Source organism: Eumetopias jubatus, unplaced genomic scaffold (assembly GCF_037043125.1).
Source record: "Eumetopias jubatus isolate StellerSeaLion01/CBP00866 unplaced genomic scaffold, mEumJub1_p1.0 scaffold_12, whole genome shotgun sequence".
In the NCBI taxonomy this organism is placed as follows: Eukaryota; Metazoa; Chordata; class Mammalia; order Carnivora; family Otariidae; genus Eumetopias; species Eumetopias jubatus.
The window spans coordinates 2,902,502-2,924,396 of NW_028274818.1; the positions used below are offsets into that span (position 1 = coordinate 2,902,502).

General features: G+C 46.0%; 1 protein-coding gene and 1 pseudogene across 1 annotated transcript; both read right to left on the reverse strand.

Annotated features, from left to right (window-relative positions):
• Positions 1-2,942: 2,942 nt before the first annotated feature.
• Positions 2,943-17,480, reverse strand: FCRL2 (Fc receptor like 2; the record flags this gene model as incomplete). Its single annotated transcript, XM_088016832.1, is given in 10 exon segments — positions 2,943-2,993; positions 3,082-3,110; positions 4,272-4,336; positions 4,516-4,657; positions 10,340-10,621; positions 10,946-11,233; positions 12,493-12,777; positions 13,013-13,279; positions 15,890-15,907; positions 17,432-17,480. Coding segments are annotated over 10 exon segments (1,476 nt in total), but the record flags the coding sequence as incomplete, so codon positions are not given.
• A 1,608-nt stretch (positions 17,481-19,088) lies between these two features.
• Positions 19,089-19,173, reverse strand: LOC114198727 (U2 spliceosomal RNA; annotated as a pseudogene).
• Positions 19,174-21,895: the final 2,722 nt, after the last annotated feature.

The following is a 21,895-nucleotide window of genomic DNA, read 5'->3' on the forward strand; positions in this document are numbered from 1 at the left end:
CAGGAGGCAGGAACTCGAAGCTGCTCTTCAGGATGTTTTGTATGAAGAGAAAGCAAAGAAGCAAGAACCTCCTCCAGGGCTTGATCTCTGTTTCCTCACATAGAAGGCGGGGGCGATGGAGACTGCTTTTTCTCCTTCACTTCTGTGTTGTGATAGTAGCACACAGTAAGCTGAGGGATGCTTCCCACAATCACTCAGGTTTCTTGGGAGAAATCCTGCCAAGTTATTGTCTGATTCTGAGTAGAGTATTAGGTCTTAATCTCTCTAAACTGTAATACTAACCAAATTATTGACTTAGAAGCAAGGATACTCATTGCAACACTGTTTATCATGGTGAGTAATTGTCAATATGATAATGGCCCCCAAATAAGTAATTTACAAAACAAGTTACTATTTATCCAAACATACCAAGCAACACTACAAAGGTCTTTGAACACTGAATGGCATGAAAACATCACAATTTTTAAAAAAATAAAAACAGGTTACAGTTACTATTCCTTTAAAATCACATATTTATGTACATGGGAGCACATCCATAGAAAATACTCTGGCTAACGGACATTGAAATAATAGTACAATTGTCTGAGTGATGGAAGAATGAGTGAGTTTAATAGCTGTCTCTTTCATTGTCTGTATTTCTAAATTTTCTACAATGAAGATACATTATCTTATATATTAAAATCCATAGGTTTTTGTGGCTTCTCTCAACTCCAGGTGGTAGCCCTCAAACGGCAGAACATTCGGGTCATATGCATGCGTGTGAAGTGTGTGGACGAGAGGAGCATTAAGTGTCAGCTCTTAGACTGTCCCCATCTACGGATGAGAGTGGCCACTGGCTACTTAGCCATCAGAACAGACCTTGGAAACAAGGAAGGATTCTTGATCACCTATAATTTCCCACCAGTTATGGCAAGCCAGAAATAGGTAGATAAGTAACTTGTAATGGATAAGGGTGATTTGAGATGGCTTAGTGGGAGGCTGAGCAGAGATACATCAGGTTACCTATGTCCCTGTACACAGTTTTGATATGTTCCCCTAGAAGTTTTAATGCCAAGGTTACTATTAATAATGAGAGTGTATATATCCCCCAGGGATGGTTTGGTGTAAAGAACAGCTAGGAGGGGTTTGTCACTGCTAAGGTGGTACCAGCATTAACTGTAGGGCTGAGATTACCTCACCCTATAACAATTAGATTGTTGGGATTTGCTAACTCTCAGTCCCTGATGCTTGTAGTCCAGAAGTTAGGTGGGCTTGCTAAGGGTGTATAATTATTTCAATATAAAACTTTAAATAATAATTATAGCTATTTGTAATTATTTTTTTCTGATAAACTTCAAATTTGTTGTGTGTAGTTTATAAAATACTCCAAATTATCTCTGTGTAGATTAATGACCAAACCTAAGCCCACAGTCACCTCTGTCCTTCCCATTGGTGACCTATCTTTAGCAGGGGAGTGGATTATACAAGATGTTAATCAAAGTGTTAAAAATTCTGATAGTGGCATTTGATAGTCATTTTGTTAGAGATTCTTATTACTCAACTTTTTGAACTTTTTTGTACTAAGTTTGAGGCTAAGTGATAATTATGCACAGTTTATTTAATGAATACTTATTTAGTGCTACTTATATGCCAGACATTGTTCCATGTGATTTATGAATATTTGACAAGTGGTTTTCCCCATTTAAAGGTGAAGAACCTGAGGTGCATGGAGGTTAAGTAGTTTGTTCAAGACTACACAATTAGTGGGGGAAGGGGTTGGGACTCCACCCTGGGCAGGGGTTCCCAAAGGCTGTGATCTTACTCCTTGCATGATTGTGCCAATGGATGTAAAACATTTAGCATTTCAAGAAGATATAAATACCCTTGTTACTTTTAAATCAATGCAGATTAATGTATAAACCAAGCGTTCAAGAATGGACAAATATGGCAAACTGGCTCAAGCTGCTCTTCCTTCCCACAAACTCAACCCTAAAGTTCTCACAAGAGCAAGAGAGGATTTATTTAAAACTTGAGATGTCTGTATGTGACAAAAGATAACAAAGTCCCAGTTTGGAAGACAAAGAGAAGCCCGGAAATGGATTCTGTTCACATCACCTCAGAGCAGGTGTAGGTGAAACCTTGTCTCTCATGTTTATTATTCTCCCTCAACTCTTTGAACTTTGAAGCAAATACCATATGATTTCACTCATATGTGGAATTTTTTAAAAAGATTTTATTTATTTATTTGACAGAGAGAGAGAGAGAGACACAGCGAGAGAGGGACACAAGCAGGAGGAGTGGGAGAGGGAGAAGCAGGCTTCCCACCGAGCAGGGAGCCTGATGCGGGGCTCGATCCCAGGACCCTGGGATCATGACCTGAGCCGAAGGCAGTCGCTCAACCAAACTGAGCCACCCAGGCGCCCCTCATATGTGGAATTTAAGAAACAAAATAGATGAACATAGGGGAAGGGAAGGAAAAATAAAATAAGATAAAAACAGAGAGGGAGAAAACCATAAGAGACTCTTTAAGTCTAGGAAACAAACTGAGGGTTGCTGGAGGGGAGGGGGTGGGGGATGGGGGTAACTGGGTGATGGGCATTAAGGAGGGCACGTGATGCAATGAGCACTGGGTGTTACACACAACTGATGAATCACTAAACTCTCTGAAACTAATAATACACTATATGTTAACTAAATTGAATTTAAGTTAAAAATTAAAAAAAGAGAAGATGACAAAGGTAATCGCTGTGCCCAGCCTCTGGGGTGCAGTAACAGTTCAATAAATATTGAATGAATGGAAGAATACGTTGGGAAAGAACATGATGAGGACCAAAATGATGACCCAGCTGGCCTGCTCAGCCCCTGGAGCACATTCTATCTGTGAGACATCATGAGGGTTGGGCATTTTTAGCAAGTGTTTTGCAGCCCTTAGTGCTGTTCCGTCCTCGTTGGTGTTCTGCCCGCTAGTTCCTCTGAGTGCTCTCCTTCACGTCAGAGTAGGTGACATGGGAGTCCTAGGAGAGATGCACAGTTGAAGGAAGAGAAGGAACACGGCTGGTGGGGAGCAAGATGGGGAAGGAATTCTCCAGGGGTCCAGCTCACCTTGTTCTCCAGAATGGTCCTGCTGTCTGCTGTGGAGAAAAGAAATATTACTGAGCTCTCGGGTTTCCACGTAGACCTCATTCCCTAACAGTGCTCCAGGGCACAGGATGGCGATGCTTAATGTGTGCTTTCCAGCTTCTCTTGTTCTTCTGTAAAATCCATGACTTAATGTTGTCCACCCTGCAGTCCTTCTAAGCCCACCCAAGCTCTAAGCCCTCTACCAACCCTTGTTGAACAACACCTGTCCTCTCTTTGATGCAGTTTCCATGGATTATTGACAATATTCTGTCCAGGCTCATTCTCCTGTCACCCCTTTATGTCACTCATATAACGACCACAGGTGAGTGGAACCCAATCCCCCTCCTGCCCTTGGCAACACACCAGCACCTGGAGGGCCTGGAGGATAAGCGTACGATGGACATGACTGTACCTTTTCGGTTTTGCTGGGCTGGTCCCAGGCAGGGAAGGAGAATGACAGGGTCATGGGTTCTCTGCAGGCTGCGGTGGTACAGCTCTAAGCAAGGCTGGCCGAGGACCCAGCTTCCGTGGCTCAGAGGAGCGCAGCTGGGTGACCCTTTCCCAGGAAACCCGCCAAGCTGCCAGTGGCCCCTGGCTCCAGCAGAAGCAGCCAGGAGCACAGAGCAGAGGGCGTGGTTGAAGGTTGCAGCTTCAAGGGCACCGGAGAAGCAGCTTGAAGGACATGACTCTGCCCTTCTAGAGAACCACTGCCTCAATTCTTGCAAGGCTACACATCAAAGGGCAAATTCTCTAGATTAGGCGAATGTGTTCAGTGACCCCTGCCATGGCATCTCCAGACGGCAGGTCCTTTCAAAGGAGCCTGGCAATGACCCCCCTCAACTGGGACAATTCCTCCTGGACCTTACATACCATACTTCAGATATTCTCAGTCTTACCTGATTTGATGTTATCCCTTTGCCTTGTGGCCCAGATTCTCCTTAACGTCTATTCTCAACTGACCATCTGTTTTTGTTTTGTTTTGTTTTGTTTTGTTTTGTTTTGTTTTGTAATTCAGCTTCTCCATGAGAACCGGCCTGCAAATATCTCTTGCTCCCTCTTGGATCTACAGTTTGCATATCAAGGTCAAATGATGTATGAAAGCCTCTATTGCACACATGGTGCCCCTTTCTTGGGAAGATGCATCTGACAAGAACCACTTCGCAGTCTCTCACCTGAGTCTAGTGGTGGCTGCGTGCTCCAGACTTGGGAATAAACCACATCCCACCTACAGGGCCCACTGCAGGGAAAAGACATGGTTCAAAGTTGTCCATGGACAAGCGTTCAAACGTCATATGTGCCTTCCCAGACCCCTGCTTTGTGACTGTCCTCCCAACCCCAACATGATTCTGGGGGTCATTTATTGAGACTGGGCCTCGTGGGGTCAGGGCGTGCAGACCACCTCACGGCCTTTTTCACCTGCCTTCTCTTCCTTCTCGCCCGGAGCCCCGGAGCCCCTTCCAGTGGGGAGACTCACCATTGACATACTCTGGTTGCATCTCCTCCATGTCTGAGAGTGAGTTGGAGTGGGTGGGCTCCTGAGGGTTTGTGCTGGAAGCATCTCTGAGAGAAAGCAAACTAACTACATGATAGTCTCCAGGGCAAGAGTGAGCACAGAGAGAAGGCAGGCTGGGAAGAGTGTGGGAGAAGCCAGGCAGACATGGCACTTGGCTTGGGTGAATTGATGGCCCTTGGTCTAGATTCTCGGGCTGTGGTCTTTCAGGTGGGCAGCCAGAGATAGGCCACAGAATCACAAAGTTCTTTATTAATAGGATAACCACTCTGATCTGGCAAAAATGTTCTATTCCTCATCTTTCGCTTTTTCAGAAGTTATAAATAGGAGAATGATATTGCCTGAGATTTAATTTTTTCCTCCTATAAGCTCTCCTAGAACTTCATCTGCTTCTTGCTCATCAATTTATCTCTCTTTTTTGTATATTGTATGTGTCATATATTCTCCATAAAACAATATGTCCCCTGTGGAAATAAACTCCATTTTATGCATATTTTCACACCCTTAAAAGTCTAACAAGAACTTACTCATACATTGTAAGTACTCCATAAATAATCTTGAATATGTAAATTCATAATTTAGAAATCTTGAATCGTATGCAAGACAACACCTTGTCATGTGGGCCACCCAGAGTCAGCGCTCTGATGGCATAAATGTAATGAATACAGACATGGCTGAGTATCATAGAAAGATACTGTGTGACCTGTACAAGCAGAAGGAGCAGTAACTATTGAAAATCGTGAGTGGGGAAGTTCTCTAGAGTTCCCACTTTGAATAGGAAATGTTCTCACCTGGGTGCATGAGTGACAGAGCGTCCTCCTGAAAAGCAGATGAAGGAACATTCATTTTAGGGGAAATGACCTTATCTCTTAAAACTTTCCCCTGACTTAACCACGTGTTGTCACTGGTAGGATATAAGATTCAGAGTAGGGATCCAATTGTGTTGTGTCCTGATGACTACTTATTTTCTCCAGCACTGTTAGCTGGACAATCCATTATTTTTCCCCACTGATCTAACATGCCACTTCAAATGGCAAACCCCACAGGCATGGGTCACTGTTTCTGGATTTCTTATTGCTCTTTCAATTATTGCAAAGTATATGTTAACTGCTGATGACTGCTCTCCTTGTTCAGGTGGAACATTCTCACTTTTTAAATGTTTTGATATTTGCAACCCCCGCTCTAAAGCAGTGGTCTTGGGGTCAGGCTCGATGTTGATATTCATAAGACCCACGGGGCTCTCCTTTGCACCATTTAGCTTTACAGAGAGATGCAGAGCAAGAAACACAGCGTATCAGCATGGATTTGTCAGCTGCGTCACCAGTGGTCAAGGAGCTCTTTCCTGGTCCTTCAATAACAGTTCAGGGGACAAGTCCACATGGCTGGGAGCAGACGCCACTACGAGGGACATGATCAGTCTCAAGAGCTGTGTTGCACTTGGGGGTGTGCTCATTTGTGCTACCCACCGAGCATTTATAACCCAACTCAGAGCCCTTCCAGTTTAGATGCAGCTCAGCAATCATGAAAAATATTGCCTAGTAGTACATCCAGAGCTCTAACTTCATCAGTTTTGGGGGGACGGTGTTAGAGAAGGGAGAACTAAACGATTTTCTTCAAGGAAAGGAAGAAGGATCTCAGGATTTTCTACCAAGCCAAACAGTCATTCAACCATAAGGTGAGGGATGCACATTTTCAAACAGTATGAAATCAGTGTATGTGATTCTAGCAACTCCTTCCTGAATACGGTATTTTTAAAATGGACCTTAGTCTTCTTCCTAAGCACTTTTGCACAATAACAAAAATTGATGATATCTTGGCTCCTGAAGAAAACTTCAAAAATATTCTTAAAAATGAGTATGGTATAAACGATCTTCTCTGATCTTAGTGTAACTGGAAATTCATAACAGAACTGTGAAGAAGTCTAGATATATCTATAACATATACATTTAAGGAAATTAAGTCTTAAGCTACTAAATACATATATAAATATATAAGACAAAGGAAAGCAAATATATTGAATGTCCAGTTTGTTCTAAAGAATGAGACTAACAAGAACAGAATGCAGCAACTTAACGAGGATAAAAGCAGAAATTTCAGAATTAGAAAGCAAACTGGTAGATCAAATAAATCATTCTAGCAGCTTCACTTTTGAATCGAAAGGCTGGACACTCCTTTTTCGATGCCACTCATGAACGTGAAAGGAGAAGGCACAGAGGGACCAGTGCAACCATGGGGGAGCTAGAAGAATTACAGGACACTACTTCACTCGATTCCAAGTAAGCAAATTTAGGAGCCTGGATAAAACAGATGATTTTCTAGGAAAAGTCCCCAGAAGATAAAGAAACCGTGGACAGAGTGTGGCAGTCAGGGTGGAGTGTGTTCTGCTACATTAACAAACCAACCTCAGTTTGCAGGGCCTTGCAGCAGCAAAGATTTGTAAATTCCCCCCTTGTGCTGAGACCTGTCAAAACTCTGCGGGTGGGTTCTGTCACTAGGGAACGGAGTCACTCAGGGACCGAGGCTGCTGCTGGAGGCCATACCATCTGGTGACACTGTCAACCCAGCACGCGTCTGCATGAGCACCAGCGCGTGGGAAGGACATCAGGACATCAACGCCTCGCTCCTAAATGCTTCCGCCGGGAAACAACGCAAGCGGCCGGCATTTCACTGACCGCGTCTCGTTTCGAGGAGACAGGGAAACTAACTGTCCCTGCGCCCGGGGGTAAAGGAGGGCTGAGTGGCCGTGAGCAATAGCAATGCCTCTCACAAGATTAGTTAGAAGAGCAGAGATGGCGACAGCTGTCAAGGACCCGCTCCCCCAAAACCCACCAGCCGCAGCTTCCACAGGGGAGCGCCGGGAAATCTTGAGACAACAGGTAATTACATAAACTATCCCAGAGCACACGAGACATACAAAAAGAAGGAAAATGTTGAGCTTCCTTTGTAATGGTGAATACAAAAGGCAGAAAAGATCATAATAACAACAAACCCGGCAAATGTCAACATTACTATTAATGAAAAAAAAAGTTCAAAAGAACGCTAGTTTATGTTAAAAATGCATCACTAAAATTGGATTTTTACAAAGAATGCAAAGATTAGTCAATATTAGGTATTCTGGTATATTATACTTAGTTGATTTAATAGCTGAAAAGAGAAATATAGGATTATCTTCACAGATTCTAATGAGGTATTAGCAAAAATTAAAAGTTGCTTCTGAGAAATAGTCTTAATAAAATAAGAACGCTGGAACTTCACTAAAAGGGGTATTTGAATATGTTACATAGCAAGAAATACTAGAAAAGTTTCCCTCAAAACCAGGAACCTGACAAGCTTATCCAGGTAAGATACTAGAGGCACTTGAGCATATAATTAGACACAAAAAAAATAATTTGTGTAAAAACTGAAAAGGAGCAAGTAAATGTTTTATTGCTTTGTAGATTGTTTCTGTATTTGAATCAACAGTATATCGGTATGTAACTTGACAAGTGAGAAAATTCATCACAATGAATGAATTAGAAATTATTTTATGTTAACAAACAACCTGTCTCTTCATATCCATATATTTTTATCAATTAAAACCTATAATAAAAGAAAAAAATCACAATTCCTTAGTTTTAGATAGTCTGTTTAAAAAATATAACTTCCATTGGACTTGAAAAAACTGAATTACATTTGCACTATCTGATGAGTTTCCAAAATTTCTTTCACCTTGTGGTAGTTGATAGATCTAAGGAAGCATTTTGCAAGAGTTTAAAAGTTTATGTTGCATTTCTGTTGTGCCCAGTGCTTGTCCTGTATCTTAGAGATTAATAAAGGACGCCTCACTGAAGGGGGTGGGGTGGGAGAAATGTGCAAGAGGAGAATCATTAAGGTCAGTTCTAGGCAGGCTTGAGGCTTTGTGGCCAGACCAGTGCGGACTCCGTGTTAGCTGTGCCTCCTAGTGGCTGTATGAACAAGGTAGCCCACTTCCCCAAGATTGTTAAACCTGGACCATAATACACACTTAAAAATTATTTTGTATAATTACAGATAATATGTGTAAGCTTGCCATACGTAACAGTTGTAATAGTTGGTCGTTGGTCACATGTCTTGGCTAGCAGAATACTAGTAGGGGTCGGTATGAGATATCACTTAGAGGAGTCCTCAAAATTCCTGTTCTTACAAATAATACAGAGATACTGTCATGCTGAAAACACAGCAGCTTTATGGGAGTGTTGGTTAGTGAAGCTTGTGCTTTCATGCTTCCAGTGATGACAGAAGAAGAAATTGAACAGACCTTTCTTCTGAGAACTGGAAATATTGGACAAAAATATTTGTGGAAGTCTATTTATAGTGTTGAAGAAGTGATAGGCTAGGGAAGAACTACGAGGCTCTGGGAGAGAGGCCTGGCTCTGGAACCGCTGGTCCTGTGGGGCACTTGCTAAATCCTAAGACAGGGTGGCCCGGGGGCCAGAGCTTCAGGAAGTCTGGTGGGGCGGGGAGGCATGGACTGGAATGTGTAGTGGTTTGTGTGGAAATTTTAAAAACATGGCTGTAAATTCTTTGACAATGAGACCTCCATTTGGAGGTGGAGACTGTGCTCCCTTCCCCGGCATCCGGGCAAGTTTGTTAGGGACCTGATGAAACCAAGTCACCTGAAATTAGTTGGAAAAAGACGTTGCAGGTTTGCTTTCACACTTACTTTCGAAGCGGAAGGCAGCATGTAAGATGTTTGAGTACCCGGCAGCATCATGCCGCGAGGGGGTCCAGGCCACACTGAGAGGTTGTGTGTGCTCTAGCTCAGAGTCCCAGTCAAGGTCCCACCCTCCGGCCAGCTCCAGCCATCACGTGTGCATGAGGATGCCCCACGTGACCCATATGAGACACCCAAGAATTCAAAGAGGAGTCATGCTCTTGCCATGAGTAGGTAACTAATAAGAAATCGATAAATAAAGGAGAAAATGTACTAAATTGTCTTCATTCCTTTAAATCCAGCTATTTATTATGTTTCACTCCACTGCATGTAAACTGATTATGTCTGTTGAAGGTTATTAGATGATTTAATAATTGGACATTTTTATTTAAAAGGCAAGCATGAAGGACTGTGTAAATGGTTTTAATCTACGCACGGCGGGGACATGACATATTCTAAAATATGGCAGCCTTGTCCACTGCATGAAACCTCAGAAAATCATGATGTGTAAAAAGAATTCATAGATTTGGGGAGGTTTTCTTTCTTTCTTTTTTTCTCAAATCCAATCTGTATCAGTAATGGAAAAGTTCACAGCAATAAAAGGCAATCAAAACAAACGGTAGATATCCAACCTGAGATCTTGTGGGACCAGTAATAAAAGAGCAGAGCAGTAGTTATAAAACCGAGGCCACCACACAGCACCCCGAGAAATCTGGCTGTGACATGGTCTCTTCTTTAGCCACCGGTCCCTGAGGGAAGACAACCAGTGCATCAGCCTTAGAGGGTCAAGGCTTGGGTCCTGGAATCTTGGTCTAATACTCTGCAGGAATGGTTAATATAAGTTCACATGTTATCTAATTATAATGTGTACTTTCCAGGTTGGTGTGGAGAGAAGAGAAGCAGCCAGGCACTGAGATCACCTTCTCCAGCCTCCCCCACACAGCAGGCATCACCTGGACCTCCACCCACCTTCCAAAACCCCAGTATGGTACCAGTGAAGACTGCTGGGGCAGAGCCATTGATCATAATGCTCCTGTATCCAGGAACCATCAACCCACCTGTGACGTTGAGTGGTACCGCCTTGCTGCGCTGGGCCCCCAGGCCATTGTCAGCCTCACAGGAGTAGTTTCCAGAATGTTCTGTGGTCAGAGAGAGGTTGAAGGACACTCCTCCTCCAGAGGGGGCCGAGCTGTTCCCCAGGGTGACATTCTCGTGATAAAACTGGTACAGGATCAGGGGAGAGCCACTCTGGGCCTCACAGTGAAGCTCCACCATGTCCCCCACCACCACGGCCTGGGCCCCTGGCTCCCTGAGGGTGAGGACGGGGCGGGACACTGGACCTGAGGGAGACAGGGAGCCAATGGAGAAGGTTTGTGAGGCCATTGTAGACACCCAGACCCCAGACTAGGACCTCAGCGAAGGGCCTGACCCTTGGTCAGTGTGTGTCTCTAAGATTCTTAATCATGTCTTTAGAAATTTGGGGGAATATCAAGTCTGGGCTACTGTCTAAAGACATGGTCATTCGTCATTCTCAGCTTGTATTTTCCTAATGCCAGTCCAGCCCCCTTTATATTCCCTTCCCTGGAAAGAAGGATGTCCGCAGTCTAACTTGCGGGGGTGACCCACACTCCAGTTGCCATTGGTGCTCCACAGCGCTGACTCACTTCTCACACGGATACTTAGCAGCTTGCTCTGGATGGGGTCATGGCCGTTGTCAGCTATGCAGTAATAGCGGCCGGCGTCACCCTCCTGCATGGCTGGGACCTCCAGCTCCGCTGACAGGGAACTCTGGGTCTTCCTTCCCACACTGGTTCCCGTGTCCTCTCTGTGCCTGGAGAATGTGATGTTTCCTGTGCCTTCGGCCACTGAGCAGAGGAGGATCAGATCCCCACCTTCGATCACCGGGTCCCTGGGGACCCACATCTCTAAGCTTACATTAGAGACGGGCACTCCTAGACGGATGGAATATGACAGGTGAGTAGCTGACTTCAGAGGGCTCTGGGACCAGGCTGTGACTGGCCTCACTCTAATGCTTGAAGTGGGAATACGGGTAGGGCTCATGTAATCCATTATAAGGACACCAAGGTAGGGAATCTGCGGTGATTACTCTTGAAGAATGTGGATGCAGATACTGCATGTCCCAACCCCCTTCCTGCTTAATTTCATGGGATCACTAAAGAATGTGTGATGGGTCATCTGCCCCATGGACAGTAAAACATTTCTGGGGGGAGGAGTCGCTGTGCAGAGTGGTGCCTTCTGCACAGAGTGAAGGGGTCCCTGGTAGCATCAGTCCTACCTCAGAAAAGGCAATGTCCCCCCTAACAATATCAATGACAATTCCTCCATTATTCTCAGTTTCAAGGGTCCACAAGAATTGCAACCCCTCCTCTGGCCACTTGGTTCACTCAGATTTCTGCTTTCTCTGATGCTTCATTTATCCCCCGACAATGGAGCACCACGGTGCCTTCTAATAAAACCAACTTGTGTTGCAAGCCAGCATGTGGGGCCATCTGCAGAGCCACTGGAGAGCAGGTGCTTTGCTGAGTAAAGTCCCAGCCCACTCCTAAACACCAAGGCATGAAGTGATCAGTGAAGATATGACTGATGGATGTGACTTTAATAAAGAAGAGAAAGATTATAAGGAGTGTTTTAAAAAGAAGAAAAAGAGCCCAAAATGGAGTATTTGTCCCCCACTGATATCAAACTAAGACTTAATTACAGTTTCAGCCTATCCCTGGAATGTGACCTTCTATAAATCAATCTGAAATTTCCTGATCCACACTAATGAGGTCATCTGCGTGATAAGACAAAAAACAAACAAAAAACCTTGAAGTTTCCTCTTCCCACAAATGATGTCTTGGCCTGAAGAAATCCTCTCTTTTATTTTGCTAATAACCCCCTTCCCCCACCTCATGCCTATAAAAAACTTCCATTTCCTACAACTCCTCTGAGCATCTCTCTGCTTGCTAGCTAGGATCCTGCTGATTCATGAATGCTTAATAAAGTCAATTCCATCTTCACATTTACTCCATTGGGTTCTGTGTTTTTAACAGGAGCTTTGTCCATTTGTTATTTTTATGAAATGCCCATTCTCTAGCTCACATCCCACTTTCCACAAGGACAGGAATTTCAAGAGAACCCAAAAGACGAGCCGCTGAAGTGAAGTTGCCAGACTCCTGTTTTCCCCACGTTCAGACCCAATGATACTTACTGGGCACGTGAATCTGGGATTGGAGGCTCTGTTTTCTGACCCTGGGAATCACTGTCTCTGCCTGGCACCAGTAGGACCCTGAGTCCTCTGTCCACATGGCGGGGACCCAGAGCTCTGGGGAGCTGCTCCAGCCAGACCCCAGGGCTCTGCCATCTCTGAAGAAGCAAAATCGGAGCTGAGCATTTGACCTCTGTGGAGAAAGCTGCGTCTCACAGGTCAGGGTCACTGGGCTCCCCTCGGTGGGCCAGGAGGGGCTGACAGTGAGCACAGGGTGTGGAAACAGCTCTAGAGAGAAGGATCACAAGAGCCCCAAGCAGTGAGATGGATGGTTCCTGCTCAAAAGCAACCCCAGCAAATAAGGCATTCAGACCAGACTTGTCACCTATCACGACTCCCTCCTGCGGTCAAACCACAGGACTCTGGTTCCCATCTGGTGTGGGGGCAGGTGTCCCCTCCAGGGACCCACCCTGCTCTGCTCCAGTCTTGTCCAGCCCGGCTCCCGCAGGAGGGAAAGTTTTACCTTGGACTTCAATCCTGATGCTTCTTGAAGCTTCTGACTTCAGAAAGAAGAATTTTCTAGCAGTAGCAAAACAGTGATAGCTGCCACTGTCACTCAAAGCTGCACGTGGGATAGAAAAGCTAGAGACGTTGTTTGACAGCTATAACTCTTTTCCGTCCTTGTAATAGGACATAGTCTGGATTTTCCTCCAGTTCTCTTCCTTCTGGCACACCAGATCTATGCTGTCTCCTTCAAAGACAACAGAAGGAGACTGGAGGGTCAGCCAGTCTGCAAGAGAGGGCGTCAGGGGACAGGATTTGCCATTTCTGCAGAGAGCCCAGATGCCTGACCGCTTCCTGTGCTCTTGGACCAAGCAGCCCCTTCCCCTCCGGCAGGACGGGGGTTCCAACCCCCACATTACCTACTCATGGCTAGGTCCTCTCTTGTCCTGAGGGGTATCTGAGTCAGCATGGGCTGCTGTAACAAAGTACCATAATTTTCTCAGGGTTTATTTCTCAGGGTTCTGGAGGCTGAAAGTCTAAGATCAAGGTGCCGCACAGCCAGATTCTGGTGAGGCCATTCTTCCAGGCTGTGGACGGCTGACTTCTTGTGTATCTTTACTTGCTAACTCTCTGGCCTCGTTTTCTAAGGGCACTCATCCCATCATGAGGACCCCACCTCCATGGCCTTATTACCTTCCAAGGGCCCTACCTCCAGATACCATCCTCCTGGGATTAAGGTTTCAACATAGGAGTTTGGAGGCGAGGACTCAAACACTGAGTCAGTGGCAGGGAATGTCAAAGTAAACATAATTTTTTACATGGATACAGGAGTGAAGTTCCTCCTGCTTAGCCCTCTCTATTGGTGATGTCACACGGGGGGATCACTGTCCTCAGGGGGCACGTTGCTTTCCCACCCCCTCTGCTTTGATCCAGCCTTTGAAGACATTACGCTGTGCTCTAAATTCACGTTCTTCGTCTTCTTGCCTGGCCAGAGGAAACCGCCAAGGGGCCTGGATATCTGGGGCATAGACTGGTTACTGGAATAAGATCCTGTATCTCAAGCCTCAGACCTTTCCACCTGACTAGTTTCCAAACACTTCCCCACCCATCCCATGTGTAATTAGGTGGAAGGGAGCTTTCATTCAAGGTTCAGCTCTTAGGGTACTGACCATAGTGAAAAAAAAGTCATTGCCAAGAATAAATGTCCTCCCCTGGGACTGCCTGTCTCGGATTCCACCCTGTGACTTTGCTTATTTATGGTACCAGGCCCCTTCTGTGTCTGGGACATTTGCATTACCTTTCAGGTTTGTAGTTGAGGATTTTGACCTCAAGGTGAGGAACTAAGTTATATCTCAAACAAAAATCTCCCTGCCCCTGTTCAATGGTGGTACGACGGCCGGAATTTGGATGTGTAGCATAGGGAAGCAGAGGTCAGCCGTATAAGGGGTGAAGTGCCCCATAAAATACCCCTGCAGAACCAGAACCAAAATGTAACAGGAAGCTCATGACATTTAGAATCATAATTTTTGGAAGACATGCTACTGACTCTTCCAGGTGGAGAACCAGATTTACCTGTTGGACATTGGGCGAACAATCTGGGTTATAAAAATGAGATCGGAAGGGCAGAAAAGGTGGGTTGCAGAAACAATTAGCTTAATTTGAGATTTTCGCCCTCCTTCACTAATGGAGACTGGATCCCTTGGGGATCCAGTGGCTGTGGGACTTATAATCAAGCTGATTTTTAAACCACTAGCAGACTTCATCCAGAAACTGGAAAAATTCCCAGGGAGAATGCTGTCGGGGTAGGGGGCAGACATTCTGCATCATGGTTAGAGATGCCACTGAAAAGGCACATGATGGGCAATCTCACAGGCTCGGGGCTGTGGCTGGATGACTATGTGAGCCTGTGAGTCCATTGCTAAGGATCGTTCATGGCACAGCATGGATGCCACGGATGAGTCCTGCTCCTGAACAGGCTCCGGGCCAGAGCTCCTGGAGCGGTCCCTGGCATCCCTGTCCCGTTCATGTCTCACCATGAAGGGTGAGACAGGGGTCTGTTCTCCCAGGACGGTGCCTTGGAGCCCCAAGCGCTCCTTCCACTTGGCGGTTGGTGCTGGCGAGGTCTGGGAATAATCCTCCGTCTCTAGATTCAGTCCAGGCTCATGTACATATAGAATAAAATCTCGTTTTCTGTACTTCCGTTGGTGAGCACAGATATAAGTCAAGAAGAGCAAGGTGAGATTAGTTGTGGTCATACAATGTTAGGAAGGTAGCAGAGGTGTGAGGATGGGCCCACAGAATTCAGCAATGCTGTGGAGCCAGGGCTGGCGGACCACGGCCTGGGAGCCGCTCGGCTGCCTGTTTGGGGAAAGAAAGTGTGCCCGCCTTGCAGCGTGGCCCTCCAGCAAGTGCAGTTCAGCGCTTACAGCAGATGCTGCGGGGATGCTCGCTGACTTGCACGGGACAACGCACCCACTCCCCACCCAGAGCCGGAGCAGCAACGCGGGCGCACCTGCCATCCCGACCACCCACTCGCTCTTGGCCGTGCCCCTCAGAGAACGGCTGTTTTCAGCTGCGAGCACTTTCAGCCAGACCTCATGGAGGAGTTAGGGTCCCGGGGCCTGGAGAACCATCCTCCCCCATGGGCTGGCTGTCCGGCCCGCACACCCTCTTCCAGATGCCCCTCCCCCTGCAGCTGGGGCTCTACAGGCAGGGGACTCCGCCTGGGCAGGCCGTCCTCACCCAGCCACGTGGACTGGTCTTGAGGCAGGTTGGCCCAGGGGAGCCGCGGCACTGGGACATCTCCACGGCCTGTCCTTGTCCCTCTCTGCAGGGCCTCCTGGGAACCGGCGACGGACAAACAGACCTTGGAACAATAAGGACGTAGGTGACTCACCTGCCTCTTCACTGACAGGAGCTGTGAGGGGATCAAAAACCTGAGGTTAGCCCAGAGCATTTGCCCTTACAGGTTAAACATTTCTATTACTCTGCTAAACTGACCCCGAACTCCCCATCACCCCCTTTCCTGTTCCTCTGCTCTATTGTCACCAGCAATGCAAACCCACTCAAGCACCAACTGACCCCCACTCATGTTACAATCACAAGGCAGGTGCAAATCCCTCCCTTGACCAAAGGGAGCACCCAGGGCACGTCCCACGGACGGACGCCAGATGGTCAGTGTTTCTCTCATTTCCTCGTCCTTCCCCTCTCCCCACCAACCTCCTGCACACCCAGTGAGTCCCCTGCACGATAACCCACGTCACCAAGAGTTCATCAGGAAACACCCAGTCAGACTTGTAGTGTACACCCTGACAGCTGGGGTTTTTTCTCGGCCCGACTTTGTGCCTGACTTAAGCTTTGATGCGGAGGCATCCACAGAAGACTGTGATCATTTATTTTAATTCACCAGCAAAGAGTGAGCCTGTGAAACCGTGGGCCCCCAGCCTCCACCCCAATAAGAGCAGAACCCCAAGGGCGCCTGGGTGGCTCAGTCGTTGAGCATCTGCCTTCGGCTCAGGTCATGATCCCGGGGTCCTGGGATCGAGCCCCGCATCGGGCTCCCTGCTCCGCAGGAGGTCTGCTTCTCCCTCTCCCACTCCCCCTGCTTGTGTTCCTGCTCTCACTGTCTCTCTTTCTCTGTCAGATAAATAAATAAAATCTTAAAAAAAAAGAGCCGAACCCCAGACCCATGCTGTCTCTCTCCCCACGACCTCGCTGTGTGATCCCAGGCGTGCTGTGTAGTTTCCAGGCTCTGTGAGTAATAAACATCTAGCTTTCCAAAGTTTCCTGACCGTTATTACCGAGGGGCATCTCGCAGTCATGATAAGACCCATGAGGGCTGGTCCGGCCACAACCTTGTTTACTGATGAGCTGAGACCAGCATGCACAATTTTGAAAGCCAAACCCACCTTGAAAGGATTGCTTTTCTCTGGCCATATTTTATGTGAGAGTCTTTTTACTCATTAACAAATGTTGGTTTAATGCCTCCCGCATGGAGAGAAAGGAATCGCGTTTCCCCAAAGCAGCTCTCTTGCCCTGTCCTCCTCAACAGAGGAGCCTGAGCAAAGGGTGTCCATGCATCTCCAAACCCCATCTTGGAGATAACTGTCTAAATAGTTCTCACGGAGAAGTAGTAAAGGTTGAAATTATAAGAACTGTATTTATGAGAACATATTACTCTATGAATTATCTGAGATATCAAAGCAGGAACTCATAACCCAGGAACGGTAAAGCAGCCGACCTTGAACATTAAGGACAAGGATGCGTTGCAGTCTGACTTGCCCGGAGCCCACTGCTGCGCATCAGACTCTGCTCTCTGAGCTTGAAACAGAGACCCGAGCATTCCGATTGGTCCCAGGGCTCTGATAAACCCTCAGGGCTTTCAGGAGCTGGAGACCTCATCTGCTGCCACCTCAGTACTAACTCAAATTATTGGACTCATCAAAGATGACCAGCAATGACCACAGCAGCGTGAGGACCCGGTTCAGTTACCCAAGAAGAGATAGTCCCTCGGCCACCAGCTGGGGTCTGTGAGCAGGGAATGGAAATTGCTTTTCAAAGTAAGTTTTGTACAATTAGCAAAAAAAAAAAAAAAAAAAAAGGAAGTGGAAGGGCTTCTCTCACGGTCTTCTTTCCTATACACGCTATGAGAATGAAGATGGTCCTCTGGGTGCCGAACAAACTCCTTCTCTTGACACAGATGACAGTTAACACTTACACACAGTTAATGATTTGGACACAGTTCTAAGTGCCTTACGCTCACAGGGTTTTTTAATGCCCTTAGCAAACTTCTGGAGTCTGTACGATCCCCTTTACACAGTTGGGGAAACAGGCAGCAGGGAAGGCAAGTAACGGACCAAGATCAGCCTGGTCACTTTCCAGTAGTGACAGCTAGGAGTTAATTAAACTCAGGCAACCCCATTCCACAGTCTGGTTCGCAAATGCTGTCAGATCTTACAGTGACCTATAAGGCTTCTCAGCGTTCCTTAGGATAGCAGGACCACCACTCAGGGTTCCTGGGTGATGTTTTCTTCAGTCCATATCTAGCCTTCTAGACTGGGATGTTGCTAAGATTCAAAACACCGGCTCTGTATCATTGAAAACATTGTCCTCTTCCGTATTTCTAATCCATGTTGCTTTTAGGACAGCGTGCTGCTCCCAATGCAGCCACAGCCTCCAGAGCACACATCCCCAAATTCTGTTATCGCTCCCTTTCCGATTAGATGTGGTCCCCGTAAGTGTTGTATGTAACAGTCCACCCAGGGGCAGGCTGAACAGACAGACACATGTTGCCTACATGGACCTTATGTAGCATGAAACTTTAAATCATAAAATCATAGGTATTTGTAACCTGGGAACTGACTGATAGTGAATTGAATCATAGACTCAATGTCATCTGTTCCGGTGAATACTTAACATTGTCACTCACCATACACATAGCTTTCCTTTGGGAAATGCCGAAGTATGTATGTGATGTCATACTTCGTATCATCAAAGTCTCGCTTAGAGTAGTGTAAAAAGAAAGTGCTAAAAATGCCCCAAAAAAGCAGGTTAAAAATAAATTATATGTCAAACAGTGTACTGTCAAGCAGCCCTTAAAATGATTCCGTAGAATATTCAATAGCAATAAAAGTTGTTCATGATACACCGTTAAGGCGAAGGAGGCTACCGAATGCAGTTTATCTGCTGCACACCATCCTCCTCACCAGCTGCCAATTTAAAAAAAAGTGTGGAACAATAAACACCAACATGTCAGTGCGCTTATGTCTAATGTAATTAAAGGTGGTTTTTATTTTCCTCATTTTGCTTATCAGTGTGTCCTAGTATTCTTACAATAAACACATTTATTTATATATTTCTAAAAGATTCATAAAAAACAAGACCTGGCTTTTTTTTAGCCTCTATCACCTCAAGTGTACCAAGAGATGCTACTCTATCTTTCTGCGTGGGCAAATGGTTTATTAGTGTTTGGAAGAGGGTGAGAGTTTCTCTCCCTGGGACCAGAGCTGCTCACTGAGCTTCTCGTCAAGCCCTTGCCTGTGGAAAGACTTCTAGGTGGCACGTGGCTCCTCCTCGTCCTGCTCAGTCAGGACGGCACAGGATTCTGATGGAGGACAGCGAATTGAGGAAGAAAATACAGATACTACACACTTGATCTTAGCCAAAAGGCCGAGAAGCGATGAGGAAGAAAATACAGAAAAAGGCAGAAGCAAAATGTGGAGAGGGAGCTGGTGGTAGGTGTTGGTTTTTCATAGACATCTGAGCAGATTTTTCAAAATATTTGTGGTTTCATTCTGTCCTGTATGGGCACGTGGCTCTTGAGTTGAGAATTAGCTTTCCCCCGTGGCATTACCAAACGGTAGGGAGTGTGGTTTACGTGAAAGTGAGTGATGCAGGGCAAGAGAAATGAGTGGCCACAGTGGGGTAGGTGGGCCACCGGGGTGGCAACGAGTCCTTACGGGGACTGGCCTGCTCCATCTGGGTGCTGCTCGACACCTGACAGATGGCAGACATTTATTTACATGTGTACGGACACAACTTGCAGGCTCACCTAAACTCAGATGCAAAGTAGGGCCTGCAGCCAGAGACGAGGAGCTCAGCAGTTCGTTAGAGGACAAAGTAACTTCATGTACAAGGTTACGGTGGTGGAAGTGAAACTGTAGGGTGGGGTGCACTGGCCAAAGTGAGAAATACAAACACTCCTTATGCCGGGATATTTGGCCACCAGCAAGAGGAGTCGCAGGTGCCAGCAGAGTTACCTATAGACGGAAGCCTCTGAGACCAACCAGGTAGACCCTTGACTTGGAGATTCTGCAGGTGGCAGCATACACAAGGGTACTCTGTCAGACGTGGGGCGACAGTGTCCCTGTCAACTTTGTTCGGTGTCTTCCAGGGGACACAAGATGCAATGCCAAGGTCAGGATTGAGACCGAGACAAAGACTTCATGAACTACAACTCACGATAAAATAAACATCTCCCGTTCGAAAGGAAGTTGATTACCAGGATAGTCACAATAGGAAAATGAGGCTGATTAACTTCAGAGATCTCTGGATGTATTTGGTTGAATTTGGGGTTGCAAGGCTGCGATGACAGAATTAAATGTCATAATGTATGCAAGCACTTCCTGCAGGAATTGCGACATACATGGCTGTGGACATGGTCCCAAGTCACCACCATCATCCTCGTGTGGGAGCAGTTACAGTAGTAATTTCAGCTGTTACTATAATCATCTTGAACAGCATGATAGGTCTTTGCTGAATGGGGCTTGACCTAGAAATTTTATGTCTAGGGTAAGAGATACATTCTTTTGGAAGTGCTAATGTTTGTTGGAGCAGAGCTGGCTGGTGGGAATCTCGATGTTGCGTCTGTAGATGTTCTCCAAGTGTTATTTAGGCAGACCCAGACCTTCTGCCCAGAAGACTCTCTACAATTTAATTCATCAATTCCTAGAATTCTGATGGGTTCTCCACAGTCCAGACAGCATGGCAGGGGATTTGGACCAAGAATGCCTGGAAACTTTTGTCCATTTCCTCCCTGGCAGATGTGAAGATGAAGCTCCAGAGATCCAGTTTCTCTGAGAATTATCCCTATATCTACTCCAGGAAATCTGAGAAGGACAGGAGTAAGTTTAGTTTCAGGTAATGACTGTTTTAGGAGATTGGAGTTTTACAGATCTCAAATTTTTCTTCTTCATGAGGAAGATCGTTTTCTTCAGTGTCAGTAGAAATTATTATTAACCCCTTTTGAAGAGGGTGTTGCCATTCCCATTGGCGGATTATTAACCCCTTTTGAAGAAGGTGCTGCCATTCCCATTGGCGGGGGATAGAGGTGAGCCCAGTCTTGAAGTCTGAGGTGGGAGGGGCACAGGGAGACTTAGTGAGGCTCTCGGTAGATATCTGAGCAGCACCTGCAACAGGGAGCAGACCTCTCTTGGTCTGTGAAAATACCTCCTGCCAAGGGGCCTGGGCTCCTTGAGGGTGGTAGGCATGGTGGGGCCTCCCCCAGCATCAAAGAAAATTCACTGTGAAGCTTTCTATTTTCTGTTCTAATTATATATGTGTGAACTGGGTGGAGGGGACCCTTGGGGCATTGAGAACACTGACCCTTAGCAGAGCCACCCAAAGCAGCTTCCTTGGGTGTCTTCCCAGCAGTAGAATATCGACTGTTGGTGGTAGAAGACCAAGAACCAAGATCCAGATTGTACTTCTGGCTTTTGGTTTTGATTTCCCTTCAAGGGATTTGCTCATTCTTCTAACCTACTCTGCTAATGACTGCTTCCTAGTTCTGGAGGTGGCAATTCACCAGTCAGAGGAAGGGTGCATTCATTCACTCAGGGATGGATAAATATTACATAATTCCTTAAAGGCATAATTAAACAGGTAAAAAAGAAGGGAAATTTCCTCCATTACAGATAAGAAAAAAAAGGAAGTGAAAACAGAGTGTTACACATGTAAATTGACATTACTGGTGCCCTGAGGAGAAAATATTACACTAGATAATTTTTATAAGCTTAGCATTTAGTCCATCTGGAACTCGGAGGCAAACTCCTGGGTCTGCAAAAGGTAGAAGGTTGAAACCAAAACACATAAAATCTGAACCATCAAAAGACTTTCTTTTTTTTTTTCTTTTTAATTTTTTTATTGTTATGTTAATCACCATATATTACATAATTTGTTTTGGTGTAGTGTTCCATGATTCATTGTTTGTGCATAACACCCAGTGCTCCATGCAGAACGTGCCCTCTTTAATACCCATCACCAGGCTAACCCATCCCCCACCCCCCTCCCCTCTAGAACCCTCAGTTTGTTTTTCAGAGTCCATCATCTCTCATGGTTCGTCTCCCCCTCTGACTTACTCCCCTTCATTCTTCCTCTCCTGCTATCTTCTTCTTTTTCTTTTTTC